The sequence below is a fragment of the Trichechus manatus genome, unplaced genomic scaffold, assembly GCF_000243295.1.
Source record: "Trichechus manatus latirostris isolate Lorelei unplaced genomic scaffold, TriManLat1.0 scaffold00024, whole genome shotgun sequence".
Classification (NCBI taxonomy): domain Eukaryota; kingdom Metazoa; phylum Chordata; class Mammalia; order Sirenia; family Trichechidae; genus Trichechus; species Trichechus manatus.
The window spans coordinates 3,231,182-3,246,228 of record NW_004443960.1 but is presented as its reverse complement, the minus strand read 5'-3'; the positions used below and the strand labels follow the sequence as shown (position 1 = coordinate 3,246,228).

Sequence of the window (15,047 nt, the reverse complement as noted above, 5' to 3'; positions counted from 1 at the left end):
CATACACACCCACATACACACACTTATACATACACTCTCTATACATACACACCCACATACACACACTTACACATACACTCTCTATACATACACACCCACATACACACACTTATACATACACTCTCTATACATACACACACGTATAGCAACAGTTACTGCTGTGCTATCTATACACGTGTTGATCAACATCTCCACCTGCAGGATTCATTCTAATCTTCTCCCTTTCCATATCTGTAATTCCCTTCTCCTACAGTGAGAAACTGGCTTCTGTTATCCTTACATATTTACTTATTTGATTGATCTCCCTGTATGTGACATCTCCCATCTCTGCTGCCACGTCTTTCCCACCCTACTTAGGCTCTGACTCCCCATACTGGGCTGCCCAGAATATTACTGTTCAATCACAAGTGTATTATAACCTTCATTCAACCTATCATTAAGCTTCAACCTATCATTCTGAGAATTTTGCACAAGTCACAGAATATTCTTGCTCTATGCCTGCTCCTAACTTACAAAAGGAGCTCTGGTGGCGCAGTGGTTAGGCATTTCGCTGCTAACCAAAAGGTTGGCAGTTTGAATCCACCAGCTGCTCCTTGGAAACCCTACAGGCCAGTTCTACTCTGTCCTATATGGTCGCTGTGAGTCAGAATCGACTCAACAGCAAGGGGTTTGGTTTGGGTTTTGGTGACTTACATAAGGCTCCCCAAATCACAAATGACTGAGAAGTGACTGTGTGCCAGAGAGGAGGCTTTACATGCACTGCTGTAATCAATGCTGATAAGAACCCTCTGCAGTTAGCACTGCTGTTCTCCCCATTTTACAGATGAGGAAAGCAAGGCACAGGGGTCAAGTAACTTGCCTAAGATCACACAGTGTGATTCAAACCCAGGCTGTCTGAGTCTAGAGTTCTCCTCACTGTTTGCCTTCCAACTGAATACTTTAGATGAGACGAGCAAACAATAACTGACCACAGGTGAGCAGAAAAGGACAGGTTCCTTCTGCTTATGGTGAGGCTTAGCATTACAAAAAACTGGAAGCCATTTAAATGCCCGACAGTGAGGAATGGATTAAATTAGTTACAACAAATCCATAAAATAAAGAATTACTAAAATTACTGAAGAATTTTTAATAGCATGAGAAATTCCTCAAAATAATAATGACAGAGAAAATTAATAGTAAGTAATCTAGATATTCTAAAATTTTTCTAATTTCTACTTAGATTTTGAAACAGAAATCTAATATCCAACTTTCCTAAATTTTTCATGTCTCTATTAACATCTCCCCTTCTCTGACACTAAGCCTAGCTTATTCTATCTTGTGCAGATGGAAATAAATAGTTTGAGCCTCAGGCATAAAAATATCTAATAAAAGCAATCTTACCAAGATATCTTTGATTGCAATTCGCATCACTTTTTCAGTCTCATTTATTTCCAGAGGTCTGGCAATTGCTGCTGTTCTCAGTTCCTACAAGAAGCAAGAATCGTTTATAGATATTTCCAGAAGAGTGATCAGAACCAACACTTCCTGGACACGGTTTACGGACTGGCTCTCAAACATTCCATCACAATGTGCATCTCTGACGCAAACGCACTTGCCATCTCCCCTCCTGCGAATGGCTTCTGCAACCACATCACCAACCTGCCCTCTCTCCGGAGCTCAAGGCCCTCCTTCTCAGCCAGAGGTCCCACGCACACCTAACATTATAGACAAAACTGAGCTTCTCATTCATTATCTTTGTTCCACATTTACCTCCTTACCTGTATTCCACTCAGGTGACCCCCAAACTAAACACAGATCAACTTGCTGTCTGAGCCCCCTGCCAAAATAAGTCCCTCTAAAGTTGGGTCCCTGACAACTGCAAACGTGAGGACAAAGTCACCTCGGCCCCACCCCTGCCAGGAAGCATTACCCAATCAAGGGAGGCCTCTGTGCCTATCCTATCAGTACTGGAAACTTCTAAGACAGGTGGTTTTAACGTGGCTGCCGTTACGAGGTTCTTAGAGCAGTGGATCAGACTCCATCTTGAGCTTCTTTTAGTCCACGGTGCGTCTCATCTCTCCCACTGGCGGTAAATTCCTTGAGGGCAGGGATTATGACTTCCTTGAGGACGTACAGCTCAGTGCCTTGCCTGTGGTTGGTGTCCGTCTTCCAGAAATGTTTGCTGAGCGTATGAAAAACGACTACTGGACAGGGGACTCTTCCTACGGACCTGACTATCTCAGAATCTGAGAAGTACTCTCTTCAGGGTCCTCTGGCTGCCTTGAAAACGGCTCAGCCACTGATTACTGCATTCTTTCATCACAGGATGGTGCTACAGCGTCCCCAGTGGAATCCTGGTGACAGCTCCCGATGATGCCTCAGCTCCACTGGCAATCCCCAAGGGAGCAGCTCTTCTCTCTGGGTCTGTTAGCAACTAAGAATGGGACACACGTGCATGACTGCTCTATAAACACAGAAACCACAGACACCTGGCACTGCCTCATTAGCTATCGAAATCAGACCTTAGTGGCAGTTTTGTTCTGCCAACCACCCTCACCAGGTGGCAGCCACTAGGCCTACACATCAAGAGCAGTGAGGGTGACCTGGCACCCAACTCCCTCTTCCCCATATCGCCCACTTCTTCCAGTTTGTTCCTGGGACAGAAATTAAAAGGAGGAGGAAAAATACCAGTGCACCATAGCAGCAATGGCAGAACGCAGGCAAGGCAGTGGGAGCTAGGCCATGGGCTTCAGGTATGGACTGGCATACCTGGACCGGCATACCTGAAGCCCCAGTGCGTGTCTTTTCATTTAACTGGAAAACACTGGATGTGAGCATGGATGCTTCCAATGCTGAAGTCCTCACGTGAACTTAAACGATGCTCCGTTTCTCCTTGAACCAGTGGTTCCCAAGCCCTACTGCACACTGGAATCACCCAGAGACCTTTAAAAGCAGGCACTTGGCTCTCACTCCCAGACACTATGATTCGCTGGTACGGGGTATGAGCCGGACAGCAGGATTTTTAAATGTCCCCAGGTGATTCTAGTGTCCTCAGGGTGTGGGAGCTACTCTCTTAAACAGCTACCTACATGGAGTAGACAGAGCATACTCCTTGGTTGGCATCGGTTAGAACAATGACGGAAAATAAATCTCAACTACACCATCAACTTCAGTTGGTTGACAGTGACTGCCTAGAGCTGTGGTCTCCAGACTCTGCTACGCATTAGAATCACCTGGGGAACTTTTAAAACTTCCACTGCCTAGGTCACACTCCACCAATTAAGTCAGAAAGGAAGGCAGGCATCAACAGTTTTTAAAGACCCCCGGGTGACTGCAGTGTGCAGCAGAGTTGGGGGACCCTTGGCTTAGAAGAGACTTTCCTGAGAGGAATGCTGAGGCGGAGCTCACCAGGAAAAAGCACCACGACCAATCCAGTCTGCCAAGTCTCAGCAACATGCTACATCCCTGCTGTTCCTGAGCTAGAAGCAAAAGTATAAAAGCAGACTAGGGCCCCTAGAAGCAGTCATACATTTCCCAGAAGTTATTTCATTTAATGGGGACAAGTCAACAAAGTCAAAAGAACTAAAAAGAGAGCAACAGATTGAAAAAAAAAATTTTGGAGAGAAAGCGGGCTGAGCAAAGGAAGGAACTATGTTATCTGAAGACGGCCTACCCTCAACTCCACCTCCTTGCCCAGCAAGTCGTACAGAGACGCTCCTTTGGAGGTGATCTCGGAAGCAAGCTGCCTGGCTGCTTTCAAATCTGCAATCTGGAAGACAAATATCAAAACCAGAAACCTCGCTGACAGGTTTGTTAATAGGCATTCAGAAATGCAGAATATCCTAAAAGAACCAGTCTGTCGGTATCAACTCCCACCTTCCCTCGGAACACCTGGCTACAGAACACTCTTTCATGAGACACGTATGTACACCCTGCCAAAGAGTGGTCCCCAGGACACCGGCGTGACAAACAGTTCTCTACACACAAGTGAGAGACCCCTTCCAGGACACCTGGGTCTCCCCGAAAAAACAAAATCAACTCAAATTCAACCTGCGAAGAGGAGGCAGAGGAGGCTGAAAGCTGACATGCTTCCGGTGTGGGCTAGGTCACGGTAAGGTACCCCGACCGTAGCAGGGTGACCAGCGGGCGGGCTGAGCTGAAGGACATATCTCCTACTGCAGAACCCTGGCGCCCACTGCCTAACGTCCTCTGCCCTCAGACTTCACTTCGCAGGGTCGCTGTGAGGCTCCAGTGAGTAAGCACACGTAAAGCACTTACAGCAGGACCTGGCTCCACCACAGCGGGAGCTACTGTGAGGGTGAGGATGAGGATGGGGGTGAGGATGACGATGAGGGTGAGGATGGAGATGAAGAGGCGCATAAGAAGGACGAGACGAGGGGGAGGAGGAGGACCCAGCATCCAGCCCTTTGCACAGGCTTCTTCCTTAGGATTTAGATGTCACCCTCTTTTCCCTGAATCTGCGAAGTTCTCCCACAGGGTGCACACAGAAACATTTCCTTGCTCTGCTCATTGGCTTCTCTCCTAAACAACTAATTTCCACCTTCTTCCTTTTCACGGAGCCCTGGTGGCGCAGCGGTTAAGTGCTTGGCTGCTAACCTAAAGACCAGCGGTTCACACTCGCCAGCCGCTTGGGAGAAAGACCTGGCGAGCGGCTCCTGGAAAGATTGCAGCCTAGGAAACGCTATGGGGCAGCTCTACTCTGTTACCTGGGGTCGCTGTGAGTTACACGTGACTTGATGGCAACTGGATTTCTTTTCTTCTCAAACTCCCGGCAGCAGCAGCAGCAACAATGCCCCTCCTCACTCCTACCTGATGACTTTCCTCCCATCTCCTCAGTCCTCCAGGACAACGCTCCCTCCAGCTCAAGCTTCTCTCTTACCTTGTTGTTGTTGTTAGATGCCAACGAGTCAATTCTGACTCACAGTGACCCTACGGGACGGAGCAGAACTACCTCATAGGTCTTCTACGTATGTGTCTCTATGGGAGCAGATCGCCAGGGCTTTTCTCCCGTCGAGCAGCTGGTGGGTTCAAATCGCTGACCTTCGGTTAGCAGCCAAGTGCTTAACCACTGCGCAACCAGAGCAACTTTCTCCTACTTTACTGGCAGCAAATTCCCAATTTTCTGTGCAGACCTCTGCTCACCCTCCCCAAGTCTCAATGCTGGAGTTCACCAGAGTTCAGCCCCTGGATCTCTTTTCTGTCCACTCTCCCTCCTAAGCTCATGGCTTTAACTCCATCCACGTGCTGATGACTCTGGAACATCCATTTCCAGCTGGAGCTCGCTTCTGAGACTCGCACAGCTGCTCCACACGTCCGCTCGGACGGCTAACCGGCACCGCAGACTGAACACATCCCAAACCAAACTCCTAATCTTCCCCGCGAAACGTGCTCCTTCCATACGCGCCTCCCTATCAGAAAACGGCAACATCATCCTTCCAGGCACCCAGGCCAAAAACTTCAGAGCTGTGATGTCAAATGCAGTGTCAAATGCAGTAGCCACTAACCACACGTGGCTATTTTAAAATTTAATTAAAATGAAATAAAATTGAAAACTCAGGTCCTTGGTCATGCTAACCACATGTGGCTAGTGGCTACCGTGTGTATGGTGCCCGTACAGAACACGTCCATCACCACAGAAAGTCTCACTGGACAGCGCTCCCTTAGAATCACCCTTGTGTCTTCTCATTTTCCCACAACCCACGTCCAATCCCATAAGAGCTACCTTTAAAATACAGCTGATTCCTGTTATTTGTGGGAGTTCTGCTCTACGAAGTCGCCGTGGACACTGAACGAGTGAATACTGAGCCCCTGCTCCTAGGGGAAGCAGAGGACCGGGGTCCTGCAAGTCTCTGCTCATGTTTTCGTCCACCGATCAGTATGTTACCTTGTTTTACGTGTGTTTCTGTTTACAGACACCTTATTTAATACACTGTTGACTCATGAACACTGAACTCACAGCCAACAGCACCGTAGCTCACGCCTGAACGAAGCTTATCTAACACACGTATTTTCCCTGAAAGGCACATCAGAGCCTTTCGCCCTTGGCAACACTAGACAGCACTACGCTGGGGGACATGTTAAACAGCAAAATCATCCACAAAAAGCGCAAACATGAGAAAAACATGGCACTAAACAGACTGCAGAAAGGACACTTGTTTGCGTTATGAGAGCTGACAGGAGGAGGCAGCCTTGCTTGACTTCAGCCGGGAGTGCGCGCATCCGGCAACTCAAATATCTCACTGCTCTGAGCGTGTCTGCGAATGACCGTGAAAGTGCCACAAGTGTTGACTGTGGGTTACAAATTCTAGCAAGTAGACAAATCTGCAAATACGGAATCCACAAAGAATGAGGATCAACTGTATGTTCCAAACTCCAGCTGCTTCTCCCACCTCTCCTGCAACCACTCTGGCCTAAGTCACCATCACCTCTTGCTTTCTAACTGGCCTCCCGCTTCCACTCCTGCCTCCCTTGAGTCTGATCTCAGCCCAGCAACCGGAGTGATCCTTTAACATGAAAGTCAAATCATGTCACAGCTTAGCTCAAAACCCAGTGGCTTCCCATCTCGGAGTAAAGCCAAAGTCTCTGCAGTGGCTTACCAGGCACCACAGGGCCTGTCACGGCCCCCTCCCCGACCTCACCTCCTGTTCTCCTCAGGTGGCCTCACTTTTCCTCAGTCACACAAAGTGACCTCTTTTCACAGGACATTCTTCCCCCTTCACCTGCATGGCACACCCTTCCCTCCTTCGGATCTCTGCTGAACACGCCATCCTATCCATGAGGCCTTCTTGTTAAGACACCGCCACGGCATGCTCTGTCCCCTCCATCTCCACAGCACCGACTCCATCTGACCTACCATGCCTTTCACTTCTTTATTAGCTGACTCCCCCCAGCTAAGCAACCCGAGCACAGGATTTCTGTCCTCTTTGCTCATGTCTGTCCTCCCAGCGCTCAGAACAGTGTCTGGCAAATAGCAGGCTTTCCATAAATAGCTGCCTTCATGTACTGTGACTTCTGCTTTCATCCACACGCCGATGAGCACGAAACTGACGAATTACCCTGAGTCCAGGAGCAGGGAGGGGAGCGGTGCTGTGAGTACAGACACTTCAGAGTTTGAGAACGTCTGTTCCCTCACGGCAGGCAAGCCTTTCCTTTTCCTTACCTTGGAGCCAAGATCAAACTTGAACTTGCCGATGTCTTCCTCTCCTATTTCCGAGCTCTCCATCCCTTTGGTTTTCATCGCGTTATAAAGGACAGATGTGATCTTCAGGAGTTCTTTAACCGCGTACCCATCTGCTTGATAAAGCTTCTTAGTATTGAGTTTTATATGTGCTTTGGTGGCCTATTTTCAGACAAAAAAGAAAAGGTTAAGGCCATTTCCATATAATGTCTAGACCAGATCCCATGTAGGTAATCTGAAAATGTCTCTGCCAACCATCAGGATGTAATCTGAGAGCATTAAGAGTCAAACACTCCAAGAGATTCACACATTGCATGTGGGGGTGTAAACTGGTACAACCTTGACGGAGAGCAGCCAGTGACCACCATCAAAATCACAGACGCACATGCCCTCGGACCCAGCAATTCCGATCCTCGCGACATACACCAGCCGGAGAATGTGTATAGGTTATCCACTACAGCACTGCTTCAAAGCGCAAAGGCTGGAAACCGAATTGCCTATCTACATACCGTTAAATAGATTATGGGACATCCACACATAAAGATATGGTACATCCTTACTGGTCTGATAGAAACTGGAGGAACCCCCAAGACTATGGCCCTCAGTCACCCTTCTAACTTGGATCTAAAGCCACTCTCAGAGATCACCTTTCAGCCAAATGACAGACCTATAAAACCAACAATAACACCCATAAGGAAGAAATTAAAAACAGTGGTGACTGGGAATGGGACTGGGCTTATGGCAGAAAGACATTTGACTCTACTTTGTTTCATGATCTTTATTTATAGACCATGGAAAATATTACCTATTCAAAAATAAATACATAAATAAATAAAATTCTTAACAAACGACGGGGAGAAAAAAAAAAACTATGTTGGCAAAATGGCTCCACAGAAAGCTGGTAATGGAACGGGAGTATAAAAGAGTAAGCTCAGTTTGAAAGTAGCCTTAATCAGGACTCATCCCTCTCTAATTTCCTTAATTTGACAACTCCACAAAATAATCAAGAACTAACCAGGAACTGGGCAATCGCCTTAATGAAGAAAACTCGGTCTTGTTCAGTCTCAACATCAGAAGGGATGTCTGTCTGCGGTTCATACCTACCAGAGAGAGGACACAAGTCAATCAAGTGGCAAGTCCACAAGAGAAAGTGGGCGCTGTGGGGGACAGTGGGCTTATAACACGAGGCACTCAAGTCCCCAGCTAAGGCAGTAGACTAAGAACCACCTCAACAGCAACATAAAACACTTACCAAACACACAAGGGAGCAAAGCCCCGCTTATGAACAGGTTTAACTGATTTCGAAGTTCAAATCAGGGGCTCAGCTCACAAAATTAAATCTATCTCAGACCTCACAGTTCCATTCAAATAATCAGAACTGTAACTTTGGCTAACAACCCTCGGCCCAGAGAAAGACTCTAGGGCTAATCAGTTAACTTTAAGAAGCAATCAACAAGAACAAAATAAATAAAATTTAAAGGAAAAAAAAAAAACCACTTTGTGTTACAAGCATGGGAATATTCCCAATATATTTTGTGAATGAGAAAACAATGTACACTTTCTCCCATTCAAGTACACGCAGTCAAAAGAGTTTTACATATTTTCAAAGTATACTTTGCATTACAAGGACGGGAGAGTTCCCAATACATTGTGGAAAAGAAAAAAAGCAGCAGCAACTGAGTTGCTGAAGTCACTTTCTTGAGTTATCGATGATCCACCTAGGCTCAGCAAACTGCAGCCCACAGCCTGTTTTTTGGACAGCCTGGGAGCTAACGATGTTTTACACATTTATAAAGAACTGTATAAAACAAAAACAAAAACCAAAGAAAAATATGCAAGAGAGATCTTATGTAGCTACAAAGCATAAAATATTTGCTACCTGCCACGTTACAGAAAGTTTGCCAACCCCTCAATCATATTAGATTTTTCACACAAAGGAAAATCTAGAGTCCTAACCCAGTGTACTCATTAGAGGGTATGGAGGGGTTCCTGCCACTCTGTAAGGGGACGAAAGAGCCTGGTCAGCGCGCCGCTGTCTGCTCCCGCGCCGCTGTCTGCTCCCGCTGAGAAATCAGCTCCTTTCACCACCATCTGGCGCTCTCTAAACTCAGCTGATTTTTAACAGGCTACCAGAGTCTGTCAAACCCAAATTTTATTGAACACTTCCCTTTGCTTCACAACAGTACACCCTTTCTAGGTAGCTAATGAATAAAGTCTAGTATTCATCCTCAGACCTTAATTAAGTGCAGTTCTAACCTTTTCACAAGCCAGAGAAGCACTTCAGATACAAGTCCAAAGTTGGGCGTGCGGAAGTTCTCCATAGAAATATGCCGAGGGTATCCTAAGGCTCTCATCATCTCTGTGAAATCTGTCCAAGGCGAGACAATTCAGTCAGCTCCTCCTCCAACAGCAACTTCTTATTCATTTACAAATTTACTTTACTTTCCTCTTAATCTCCACCTATCTGCATTTTTAGAGACTATTTATCAACTCTCTAGGAGAGAAAGGAAAAAGGAAGTTAAGATTTAAAATACCTAACCTACTATCAGAAACCCTAGTGGTGTAGTGGTTAAGTGCTAACCAAGAGGTTGGCTGTATGAACCCACCAGCCGCTCCTTGGAAACTCTATGGGGCAGTTCAACTCTGTCCTATAGGGTCTCTACAAGCTGGAATCAACTTGACGGCAACAGGTTTGGATTTTTTTTTTTTTTTTTAACCTACTACCTGAAACCCTGGTGGCCGAGTGGTTAAGAGCTTGGCTGCTAACCAAAATGTCAGCAGTTCAAATCCACTAGCTGCTCTCCGGAAACCCTGTGGGGCAGTTCTAGTCTGAACAGAATTATGAATTAGAGTCAACTTGATGGCAAAGGGCTTGGTTTGGTTTTGGAATCTGCTACCTGTAAAACATTTATTTACGTTCAATGGGAGAAGTGGTGGAAGGCATACGTTAAAATGAGGTTCAGGGATTGGCTATGAATTTAATTTCTCTCTTAACAGCTCATTTTTCTCTTTTACATTCCCTAGCAGAGTACTGGCCCTCCCTAGACTTCAATGGAGACACCTGTCTTGTACACGTGTCTTGTACAATGTACAGTCACCAAGTACCCTCAAATCCCACAGGACGTAATTCACACTAAGGTGCCAGTAGCTGCATCAATAAAATGTGATGTTTACCTTGTAGAAAAAAGAGAGATTCAAAACTGAAAGGAATACTGTCTAATGGAGAATTTTCAGGCACCAGCAAGTAGGTGAGAAAATTGGCCTTAAAGCGGTCCCTCGGGTCACATCACATTGATAATCACCTGCTACACCTATGCAGGTAGGGCCAATTGGCTAAACTGCTTCAGATGCAGAAAACAATAGCACATAAAAGGCAAGAGATTCTGAGTCACAGTCAGATGTTTTCATCATTAGTTCCACCCAGTTCTAGCCGGGTGACCTAAAGCAATTTACTTCACCTCTCTGTGCTTCAAAGTATTTCATCCAAGAATTATACCACCTGTCACTGAGTGGCACAAGCGGCTAAGTACTTGAGTTCTAGCCTGAAGTTTGGCAGTTTGAATCTACCCAGAGGCACCTCAGAAGACAAGCCTGGCAATCTGCTTCTGAAAGCTCACAGCCTTGAAAACCCTACGGAGCACAGTTTTACTGACATACTTGGGGTCACCACAGGTCGGATACAACTCGATGGCAACTACCACCACGACCACCTTCCCTTTAAAGTGGGGACTAAAATAAGACATTGACTGTAACACACCTGGCGTAGAACAGGTGTCCCCCGAAGTACCAAACAAAACAAAAGCAGTTGCCGTGGGGTTGGTTCCGACTCATGGTGACCCCATGTGTTACGGAGTAGAACCAAACTCCGTAGGGTTTTCAACAGCTGTGATCTTTCGGAAGTAAACTGCCAAGCTTTATTTCTAGGCATCTACTGGGTGGGTTCAAACCACTAACCTTTCCAGTAGGAGAGCACTTAACCATTTGTGCCACCCAGGGACTCCATTCTTCAAAGTACCTGTTGCCTTCAAGTCGATTCTGACTCATAGCAACTGCCCTATAGGGTTTCCAAGGAGCAACAGGTGGATTCAAATTGCTGACCTTCTAGTTAGCAGCCAAACGCTTAACCACTGCACCACCAGGGCCCCATTCTTCAAAGTAGTAGTCACTAATACTCTTATCCCCATTCCTCCATTTCCCTGCCCCCTAGCAAAGTATTCAAGTTCCCTTCTTCCCCTACCCTCATGGTCAGGACGCCTTTTCCATTCTCCTCAGCAGCTGTTTCAGAAAGGCTGCAGGCTGTGGAGTTACACTAACTGAATTCAAATCCCAGCACTACCTCTTACCACCTGTGTCACCAGACCAAGTTATCTGGCCTTTCTGTTCCTGTTGCCTCATCTCTAAATACAGGACACAGAGTCGTTGAAGAGATGATATGAAATGATGCACATATGTAGAACAGTACTGGCAGATCTTAAAAACTCAAAAAACGTTAGCTGCAATATTATTATCCCGCCTTCTCTTCTCCTCGGTTTTAACGTCGTTCGTTTGTCTGAGCCCTAAGCTGACCCAGTTCAAAAACAGTTTCTGCCCTAACTCCAAGACTACCTACACGTGACTATGCAAATACAAATTAATTAAAATTAGATAAAGTTAAAAATTCAGTTTCTCGGCTGCACTAGCCACGTTTCAAGTCTTCAAAAGCCACATGTGGTCCCTGGCAGATACAGAGCTCTCTATCATCGCAGGAAGTTCTACTGGACAGGGCCGGTGCGCTCCGCCTGGGTGGCGGCAGCGGGCCAGAACAGTCCCCGAGGCACGGAAGGCCGAGAAGGGGCTGCTGGCTGAGCGGGGAGTGGACCGGAGATACTACCCGGCGGCTCTAGCCCGAGGGGCTCCCGGGAGCGCGGAGACCAGACCAAAGGTACTACCCGGCGCCCCAGACCCCAGGGATGCTCGGCAGCGCGGGGACCGGGCCGGGACTCAGACAGGGGACCCGGCGGGCCCGGCCGGAGCCCTGAGGCGCTCAAGGACTGCAGGGCACAGGGGGCGGCCTTACTGCGGAGGTCGCGGAAAGACATGGCGCTCTGGTCCCCAGTAGCCCCAGGTCACAGCTGCCAGCCAGTCAGTCAGCACTCACAGGCCAAGCGAGCGCTCGCCGGTCTCTATGGCAACCAACGAACGGCGCGCGGCCGGGGCCAAACTAAATCGGCACGCGAAGTGGCTGGGGAACGCGCGCACGCGCAGAAGGGACGCCCGGCAGGGGGCGCTCGGGGACGCTGAGGGCTCAGGCGTGGAGATTCGCGTTCATTTAGTACTAGCTGACGTTGTGCCTGATACTGTGATAGGCGACTTATACACTGTAAAGAATGTACTACAATCTCATGAAGGCTGAATAAAATGGCTGGCGCCTCGTTCGTGACCGCCGAGGCTGCCAGTCGCGGAGCCACGACCCAGGCGGAGCAGCACAGCGTCGAGAGACTGGCCGACTGGCCGGCCCGGGTCCCTTACCTACGCAGCGGCCTCGACCTCACGACAGGCTGGAAATCGTTCCAGGCCCTCGCGAGCCGCGGAAGGCGGTTGTCGTGGCAACGCAGGCCTCCCTCCTAGGCGACACCTAGAGGGGCGCGTTATTGGCCGTGGTTGAGGTATGGTGCCGGACTCAAAAAGGTGCGTTCTGTATGATTCCATTTAAATGACATTCTGGATAAGACAAAACTATAGAGACAGAAAACAGTGGTTGCAGGAGGAGTTTTGGGGGAGGGATGACGAAACTGTTCTGTATCTTGACTGGGATGGTGGATACGTGACAGTAGGCGTTTGTCCAAACTCTTAGAACTCCGGCACAATGTTGACTAGAGATGCTGAGAGCGGACATTATCGTCTTGTTCGTGATCTTCGAGGGAAATCATACGGTCTTAAGCCATAAGTCTCCACTTGTTTTTTTATTTTTTTATTGAGATATGATTCATATGGCATAAAATTCACCCTTTATATTCACAAAGTCTGAAACCACCGCTTTCATCACCCTGAAAAGAAATCTTGTCCCCATTCACGGTCACTTCAGGGCTTCAAAACAGTTCATTCCAGTTCAAACCCCTGCTGAGAATTTGCATTTCTAAGAAGTTCCCGGGAAGTTATAAGTAAGAATTTCCTGGAGGATCTTGTTAAAATGTAGATTCTGATTCAGTATACCAGGGGTGTAAATGCAAATTCTCAGCAGGGGTTTGAGCCAGAAAGAGAATGGGCTCGAGACTCATTCCCTGTTCCTCCCTCCCTCCAGCCCCTGTGAACTACTAATCTGCTTTATCTCTGTACGGATTTGACTAATCTGGACATTTTATATAAATGGAATCATACAATACATGGGTTTTTGTGTCTGGCTTCTTTCACTTAGCGCAACGGTTTCAAGGCTTATCTATGTTGCGGCATTTATACAGCGGTGCTTCACTCCTTTTCATGGCCGAGTAATATTCCATTGTGTGGATATACCGCAGTTTATGTCACCATTTATCAGCGGATGGACATCTGGGTTTCCAGTTTGGGGCTGTTGTGAGTAATGCTGCTCTGAGCATTTGTGTACAAGTTTTTGTGTAAACTTATGCTTTTCTCTTGCGTGTATACCTAGGAGAGTAATTGCTGGGTCATATAGTAACTCTGGGGACCTGGTGGCGCAGGGGTTAAGAGTTTTGGCGGCTGACCAAAAGGTCAGCAATTCGAATCCACCACTGCTTCTTGGAAACCCTGTGGAGCAGTTATACTGTCCTGTAGGGTTGCTCTGAGTTGGAATCCACTGAACGGCAATGGGTTTGGTTTTGATTTTTACAGGAACTCTATGTTTAACTTTTTGAGCAACTGCCAGACTTTTCCACATTGGCGGCACCATTTCATATTCCCACCAGCAACGTGTGAGTTTTCCCTTTGGTTTTTAGTCCGTCTGAATTATTTGGCCCTTGGGTTTTGCCATAAGAGAGACCCATTTTCAGCATCTTCCTTGTCCTAGAGTGTTTACTCCTGGAGTGCCTCTAGGTGCTGCTGTCACCCTTACGGTGGGGCACTCAGCCACTGTGCCCAGATATGGGCACATCTGGTGGCCCCCAGGCTACCCACCCTCTGCCAGAGCTCTCGTCACCCCAGCGAGAGGGGCGAGGCCTGGCCCCCACCCTCTCCGCTTTGCCACTTCGCCACAGGTGAGTCAGAATCCTCCTCATCATTGTAAATCTATGTGCCAGGCTCCCAGCTAGATAATTCCTGGGCATCGTGTCACCCAATCCACACAGCACCCCATATTTTGTTATTGTTAGTTGCCGCCGAGCTGACTCCAACTCTTGGCGCCCCTGTGTGCAGAGTAGAACTGCTCCATCGGGTTTTCTAGGCTGTGACCTTTTGAAGCAGATCACCAGGCGTGTGTTCGAGACGCCTCTGGGTGGGTTCAGATCGCCAACCTTTCAACTAGTGGTTGAGTGCTTAACTGTTTGTTCTACCCAGGGACTCCCTGTATTTTACTTACGGGGTAACGGCCAGTTAGAAAACGTACGTGAGGTGCCCAGTCACCCAGAACCACCTACTAAGCATGCTGAAAGCACTGACCCAGATCTCACCAGCTCTGCACCCCTAAACCCCATTTTCTGCCCACGAATGAGGAAACTGAGGTTCCAGTGGTCACCCCAGTGAGTGACTCTCTAGCCTGCCGGAGTTGAGTCTGTTTTGTGTGGCCTGTCCCAGCCAGAGGGGTCAGGAATTTCCTTGAGGGGTCCAGCCTCTTCCACTGCCCTTCTCCCACCCTGACCCTGCCTGCTCTGGGCATCATCCTCCTCCAAACTAGGGGTCCAGGAAGACTGGGAGTCTTCTCTGTGATGTCACAAGGGGTGGT

At 47.8% G+C, this 15,047-nt stretch overlaps 1 protein-coding gene across 1 annotated transcript in view; it reads right to left on the bottom strand.

Annotated features, from left to right (window-relative positions):
• CLUAP1 (clusterin associated protein 1) overlaps positions 1-12,313 on the bottom strand; it is a 23,249-nt gene extending 10,936 nt beyond the window's left edge. Inside the window, exons 1-6 of the mRNA XM_004373420.2 lie at positions 12,234-12,313; positions 9,434-9,545; positions 8,193-8,277; positions 7,160-7,339; positions 3,653-3,748; positions 1,381-1,464 (exon numbers count right to left, since the gene is read on the bottom strand). Coding sequence (XP_004373477.1) covers positions 1,381-1,464; positions 3,653-3,748; positions 7,160-7,339; positions 8,193-8,277; positions 9,434-9,545; positions 12,234-12,255 — 579 coding nt within the window. The 5' untranslated portion in view covers positions 12,256-12,313. The remainder of the gene's footprint in view (positions 1-1,380; positions 1,465-3,652; positions 3,749-7,159; positions 7,340-8,192; positions 8,278-9,433; positions 9,546-12,233) is intronic.
• Between the last annotated feature and the right edge of the window lie 2,734 nt (positions 12,314-15,047).